This window comes from Triticum urartu, chromosome 1 (assembly GCF_003073215.2).
Source record: "Triticum urartu cultivar G1812 chromosome 1, Tu2.1, whole genome shotgun sequence".
NCBI classification, from domain to species: Eukaryota; Viridiplantae; Streptophyta; class Magnoliopsida; order Poales; family Poaceae; genus Triticum; species Triticum urartu.
Genome location: NC_053022.1, coordinates 295,976,828 through 295,984,439, shown reverse-complemented (window position 1 = coordinate 295,984,439; position 7,612 = coordinate 295,976,828). Strand labels below are relative to the sequence as shown.

At 51.1% G+C, this 7,612-nt stretch overlaps 1 protein-coding gene across 1 annotated transcript; it reads left to right on the top strand.

The window, feature by feature from the left end:
- The first annotated feature begins 5,174 nt into the window (after nucleotides 1-5,174).
- Nucleotides 5,175-6,815, top strand: LOC125532606 (uncharacterized protein At4g06744-like). Its single transcript, XM_048696609.1, has one exon. The coding sequence runs from the start codon at nucleotides 5,234-5,236 to the stop codon at nucleotides 6,569-6,571; it is 1,338 nt and encodes a 445-aa protein (XP_048552566.1). The 5' UTR covers nucleotides 5,175-5,233; the 3' UTR covers nucleotides 6,572-6,815.
- Nucleotides 6,816-7,612: the final 797 nt, after the last annotated feature.

The window sequence follows — 7,612 nt, the reverse complement described above, 5'->3', positions numbered from 1 at the left end:
CTGTCAACCTACTGTCGAGGCACATATGATCCACTCCTCGGGGGAGGGGTTGGCACTCGATGTCGATCATCACGATCGAATCGGTGATCATACTGCGCATTCCTTCTGTACTGATCACGCCGGTCTCCATGTCCCTCACGCCTCGGAGGCGATCTTGGGCTGTGAGCCGACTGGACTGTATCCGCTACAACGGATCGATTGTGGATCCTGTTCCGCGACTGAGAAACAGCGGAATTATGGTCTCCCGCTGCCTGGAGCAACGCTCTGATTTGCAACAAGCCTCTGCCAGCCTCTGACTGGGAGGGCTGAATCGACTCTGCTATACGGGCCGCAGCCGCCAAATTCTGAATCGGAGTACGATATACCTGCGGGGGCGGAAAGAGTTGACGTCGACTGGATTCTGGAGCCCGTTGACGTGCTCTCTCGTCGAGTATTCGCTGGAGATTCTCCAGTCGAGTGTGCTCGGCCAAGTTAGCCAAGCGCGCGCCCTCCAAGGCTCGGGCCTCGGGGGTTTCTCCAACGATAGGAGTGTGGAGTGCATCCATGTTCCGGCGGCGGAGCTCCTCCCGCTGCAACGATGTGAGAGGCTCGGGGAGATACTCCTCGTGAGGACGCGACGGGTCACCCCCATCCGCGCCTCCGTCAGCGCGGGGGAAACCGGGAGGACTGTGTGGTCCATCGATCACCAGAACCTCTGCAGCTGGGTCACTGCTGCGCATTCGGATGCGGCCTCTGCGGAGCCAGTCGAACAGGTCGTAGAGGGATTCGTCGGGCTCGATTGCCGCGACTTATGGGGTGGCCGACTGGCGGGCCACCGCATGCCTCACCCACCTCTGAAGCCTCGACCGACCGGAGCGCTTGCGCCGGCGAGAAACAGGGCGGGCAGATGCCACGGGAGCCGACCGATACTGGGTCGATGGCTGCCGCAGGAGGACACCACGGACGCATGCGCGAAAGTGCGTCGCCCCGCGGACGGGGAGCGTGTCGACGTCGAGTGGAGCCTCCTGAAGCCAAGCGGAGTCGTCGGCGATGAACGTGAGCGCGCCGAGACGAATCTCGCGGCCCTCCACCAAAGCTCCGCCCGAAATCATGATCAAGGAGATCGGAAAAAATCGCAACTTCTCAAACTAGGCGCTAAGACTCCTGGCCCCACGGTGGGCGCCAACTGTCGTGGTTCTAACTCTGACAGTGATGTAGGGGGTATGTATGGAGAGGCTAGATCTTAGCTATGGAGGAGTTGTAAGCACACCAGGATTACGAGTTCAGGCCCTTCTCGGAGGAAGTAACAGCCCTACGTCTCGGTGCCCGGAGGCGGTCATCTGAATTACGTGTGTATGAATAACAGGGGTGCGAACCCTTGATACTGAGGAGGGGGTGGCTTATATAGAGTTCGCCAAACCCCTCCAGCCCTCAGTAATGCAAGGTTTAAAGTACATTAAGATTGGGGGTTACTGGTAACGCCCCTAATAAAGTGCTATGATGACCATAAAAGCTACTTAATGACCGACCGTTTGCGTGCAGGGTGACTTTGGATCTCCTGACAGTCGAGTGGTTGGAATTTGGTCGAGTGATTGCTTCGTGGTCGAGTGTCTTGAATCTGTCGAGTGAGACACCTCCAAGTCGATTGAAAGGTGACTTCTTCTAGGGATGTCCTTGGGTAGGGTACTTTGGACAGGTCCATGCCCCTATCCTAGGTACATAGCTTCATCAGCGACCGCATGGTCTCGACAATGGAGGACAAGCTGAATCTAGCACGGAATTATTACTGGGGTCTTATGGGCACGCTGGCACCTACTTCATCTTCCTTGAGGCTGGATGATCTGAATCTGCGCGGTTTACCCCCGGAGCTGGCTTCTGGTCTGGAAGTGGAGTTCACTCACACCGAGGTGAAGCAGGTGATTATGGAGATGCCTTCTGACCGGGCTCCTGGGTCTGACGGTTTCTCCGGCCTGTTCTTTAAGGTATGCTGGGATGTTATTATGGAAGATCTGATGGCTGTCATGCATGAGCTGCACAAGGGCAGATTCTTCTCCTTTGGCTGGTTGAACTCATCGATCATTTCATTGCTACCCAAGAAAGATAGATCCTTGGAAGTGGCAGATTTTCGACCGATCAACCTAATTCATGGTGCTGCTAAATTTTTTGCCAAGGTTCTAGCGGTCCGCCGTGCTCCGTTATTACCTGGGCTAATCTCGCAAGTTCAGAGTGCCTTCGTCAGCCGGAGAAGTACACATGAAAACTTCAAGTTTGTGCGTAATACCGCACGGTTGCTACATCGTCGGAAAATCCCGGTTGTACTTATGAAGATCGACATCTCCAAAGCCTTTGATACTTTATCCTGGGAATTTATTATCAATTTGTTGATTTGGAGAGGTTTTGGACGGAGATGGTGCTCATGGATTTGTGGCCTCATGTGCACTGCCTCATCCTCGGTTCTGGTCAATGGTGAGACTTGTGACCCCTTTGCGTTGGCTTGTGGTGTAAGACAAGGCGATCCACTATCACCGGCACTCTTCATCCTAGCTATGGACACGCTTCAGGCTATGCTACACTAGGCTACCAGACACAACCTACTCTTGGATTTGGGCCTGGGGAGCAATGTGCCAAGGGCTTCGTTCTTCGCGGACGACGCAATTCTTTTCTTCCGACCTATCCCGAGCGACATGCAGGTGATTTCTGCCACTCTGAAGCTGTTTGGTGAAGCCACTGGACTTCGCATCAACCTACAAAAGAGCACCATTACTTGCATCAGGACAAGTGACACCATCGTCGAGGGGGTGGCGCATCACTTTTCCTGTCAGCTAAAACCATTTCCCATTCAATATTTGGGGCTCCCTCTGTCAATTTTCAGATTACAGCGCCAACATATCCTAACCGCTCATAGACAAATACTCCAACAGGATGAAAGGGTGGAAGCCAAGGATGCTTGCACCGGCGGGACGTGTGGCACTTACACAATCTGTATTGATGGCACTACCCCTGCACTTTCTTTCAGTACTACCACTGCCGGCATGGGCTTTGGAAATTATCAACAGGAGGTGTAGGGGCTTCATTTGGAAAGGGGAAAATGAGATCAGCGGTGGCCATTGCCTTCTGCCTTGGGCTAGAGTGTGTATGCCGAAGGAGCATGGCGGCCTGGGAATTTTGAATTTGAAGTGGTTCGGTGCGGCTCTGCGTTGCCGATGACCATGGATGCGCTGGGACCCTGAGGAGCGACCATGGCGGATGTTGCCAGACGGTCAGGAGGGAGAGGTAGCGGCCATTTTCAGTGCGGCCACGTCCGTGTGCTTGGGGGATGGAGAGCGGGCCAAGTTCTGGATGGACAATTGGCTACCGGAGGATGGCTCCATTGCGACCATGGCCCCGGCCCTCTTTTCTTTTGTCAAGAAGCCGGGCCGCACTGTCCGGGATGCCCTTCAGAATCACAGCTGGGTCCGAGACATCTCTGGTGGAGTTTCAGTCATAGCCATTGCACAATATCTCACTGTTTGGGACATTACTCAGAATATCTCATTGACGCCTGGTGTGCCGGATCGTCTACTATGGAAGCTGACGAAGGATCATCTCTTCTCTGTTAAGAGTGCTTACAACATGTTCTTTGTTGCCTCAGTGCGCTTTTCCTGCTACAAACCAATTTGGAAGTCCAAAGCTCCTCCGAGATGCAAGTTTTTCATGTGGCTGGTGGTGCATCGCCGGTGCCTGACAGCGGACAACTTGGAGCGCAGAGGCTGGCCCTCAAACGGCAACTGCCCGCTTTGTCTCGTGACACCGGAGGACTGCACACACCTGTTCGTGCACTGCAGGTTCACGCAGCAGGTTTGGCTCTTGTTCAGAGATTGGACACGGGCGGATTTTCAGGTGCCGGAGGATCGTTTCATCGATACAGAAGACTGATGGCTACAAGTACGTAAGGCTGTTCCCAAGCCTATGCGTCGTAACTTTGACACAATCTCCATCTTGATTCACTGGAGGATTTGGAAGGAAAGGAATTCCAGAATTTTTGAGCAGCAAGCGAGCAGTCCCTTCAGAGTTTTCAAAATCATCAGAGAAGATATTGGGATATGGATGGCGGCTGGCTGTATTACATACATCTAACCTGATCAAAGCAGTTTCTTGAGTCACTGTTTTGCTTCATTCTATTTTGTTTGACGACTGTTGTTGTCCTCCCTGTATTTTCGGAACGTCTCAATTCCGTGGGTTCCCAGCTTCTAGTTCGCCTAGACTGCAAACCCTTGTTGTACTGCTTCTTCTTCCTTCTAATAAAATTCGGCCTATGGCCCTTCGAGACATAAGTGTCAATCATAGGGAGTTAACAAATAAAATGTGCCTCCTGCCTTATGTAAACACTTCCTATTGACCAGGGTACATATTTGATGCTACTAGAGTCAATAGTGTCGTTGATAAATAATTCGTACTCGGACAATAGTATCTATCACAGCTCCTGGTTTTGAATGCCAACCAAAGTTCATGCTCATGGGAACTACAATTACTTCCGATGTGAGTAAGAATTGCAGAAATCTCAAAGTCCATACATCCCCACAAGATTTTTGTTGTTGTTGTTGTTGTTTTGAACTCATCCCCACTAGATTTGATCAAAAAGGACCAACTCAATTCTTATCGGAGCCGGATGACAAGCCTGCATAGGGATTGAAGTTCGGCGGCGTGATGGCCATCGACGGTGAAAAAAAAAGATGTGGGAGTCGTGCGCTTACTACCTGGAGGGCTTCGCCAACGATGTCCTGCCGCCCGTTCCATGAGATGGTAAATGAATACGATACTCCTGGTTGTAGACTACCTTGCGCGTAGGGGCCCTGAGATCGCAAGGAGAAGAATGCAGCATGAGGCTTCGCCAAAAATGTAGGATGAACTAGGGGCCCATGGGGCAGGAAAACCACTACGCTGCTCGAGGCCTGAAACTGCGCTGATTGCAACAACAACAACAACAACAACAACAACAACAACAACAACAACAACAACAACAACAACAATAATAATAATAATAATAATAATAATAATAATAATAACTGCGCTACTCGCATGGGGCAGAGCTTTCAAAATGAGGTGCCGCGTAGGCCAGATGACTGTGGCGTTGGACAGCCTGGCAGTTTGCTACCTAGTCGGCCTGTGCGTTGTTTCATCCTTCCTGCTCGCCTATATATCCGGCCATGACATCTTATTCCTTTGCGAAAAGAATCAACTGCCCATCTCCTTCGACTTCCAAGTTCCAATAGGAATGGCCATCCAGCCTAAACTGCCGTTCACACAACTCTTCCTCTTGATTCTTTATTTCCTTGCTGTAGTAGCGGTTCGGCCGGAATCATCCCATGAAATCAATCTACAGCCAGCAGACTTTCCCAACGAGCGCCTCTACCGAGCCTACCTTGCCATCCAGCGTTTCAAGAGCACCATAACTAGTGACCCCAATAACATCACCTCCACCTGGTCCGGCAATGACATCTGTGGCGACAAGACATATGTCGGCTTCTACTGCGCAACGCCGCCAGGGTTAAATGAGAAGCTAACAGTTACCGAGGTTATTCTCAATGGCTTTGGCCTGCATGCGCCGAGGTTACAACGCTTCGTCGATCAGCTTCCTGATCTGGCGCTTTTCCATGCGTCCTCCAACAACTTCGGTGGCGATATTCCTCACCTCGACAGCCTGCCATACCTGTTCGAGTTCGGCGTCGCTAAGTACGACCTCCAACCTCTTCATCCTTCCGGCCGTGTCTACGGGAGTGCAGAGGGAGGCGCTACGGGACAGGTTATTACGAAAGATGAAGGGAAGAAGAAGAAGAAAAAAAAGGGTAAACTTCAGCAGATTCAGTGCGCATATACTTTTCTTAATTTTACGTTTCACATCCGAGTTGGCTCCCCGGGAGGAGGAGGCAACATTCCGGGCGTTACCGATGCTAAAGCACTTATCCTGAACTACAACAACCTGTCCGGGAAACTTCCGACCAACATTGGCTTCTCCAAGTTGAGCTACCTCTCCCTCGCCAACAACAAGCTCACCGGGCCAATCCCGCCATCAATCGCGCGCTTGCAAGACTCCCTCCTCGAGATGCTCCTCCTCAACAACCAGCTCTCTGGCTGCCTCCCACACGAGCTCGGCATGCTCACCAAGAGCACCGTCATCGACGCCGGGATGAATCAGCTCACCGGCCCGATCCCTTCATCCTTCTCGTGCCTCAGCAGCGTCGAGCAGCTCAACCTGGGCGGGAACCGCCTGTACGGGCAGGTCCCCGACGCGCTCTGCAAGCTCGCCGGACCAGCCGGCCGCCTCTCCAACCTCACGCTGGCGGGCAACTACTTCACGTCGGTCGGGACGGCGTGCTCTGCGCTCATCAAGGACGGCCTGCTGGACGTGAAGCACAACTGCATTCCCGGCTTCGCCAACCAGAGGGGCCCGGCGGAGTGCGCCTCGTTCCTGAGCCAGCCCAAGACGTGCCCAGCGGCGAGCGCTCGCGTGGCGTGCCCCGCCGCGGACGCCAAGATGAACGTGGCGGCGCCGGAGGGGAAGGTGGCTAAGGACTACTCCAGCTACGTTGTGTACGCCACTCTGCATGAGTGAGGTGGCAGCGCATGCAGTGGGGACGCGCCCTGCCTAGCTACGTCGTCGGTATTCGCTCTTGTATTCTTGTATGTGTTTGGTGTGCACGTGATTGCTGTTTGTTTTCTTTGTACGTGTAGCTGTCGGGTCTAGATCTCGGCTACTGTGTGTGTTGTGCTGCTACGTCAGTTCTGTGGCAGTAAATTAATTTGGATTGTATCTTGCATGTTTCAATTATATATTTGTTGGCTGCATATTTCAATTATAGATGTTGGAATTATGTGAATTGCTCCAATGTGCCATCGGTTACCATTGCTTGATCGGTGAAATACAAGGTAAATATGTCATGTATCGTAGTTACTCTGTTTTGTATAACTAGCGTCTGTTTGTGCGTCTAGATTTATAAATATTAGTGGTGCGCGCAGAAATCCGGGACAGCAAGAATACGTAGTGTGGACCCCATGTGTTTGAATTATCCAATACAAATGTTCAATTTTTTTAACTAATTTCATCAAATATAACTGGAACACAATAGTCCTGTAATTGTGTTTGAAATCCTAAAATGCCACTCTGCATGAGTGAGGTGCCACCGCATGCGCTGGGGGACGACGGGCCTATGTCGTCAGTATTTGCTCTTGTATTTTTGTGGCAAAATTTCGTGTTTTGACCCTTTTTGCAAACAATATCAGGATCTGACCCCCGTTTGAAAATATTTTCAAACAGAGGTCAGATCCTGATTTTGTTTGCAAAAAGGATTAAAACACAAAATTTTGCCTATTCTTGTATGTGTTATGTGAGCTCGTGATTGTTGTTTGTTTTCTTTGTACGTGTGGCTGTCGGGTCTAGATCTCGACTCTTGTAGTAGTACTATGTATTGTGTTGGTATGTTCGTTTTGCGGCAGTAAACTAATTTGGACCGTATCTTGCTTGTTTCAATTATATATTTTTTGGCCTGCATGTTTCAATTATATGATGTTATAATTATGTGGATTACTACAATGTTCCATTTGTTACCATTGCTTGATCAGTGAAATACGGGGTTTTGCACAACTGGCATCCGTT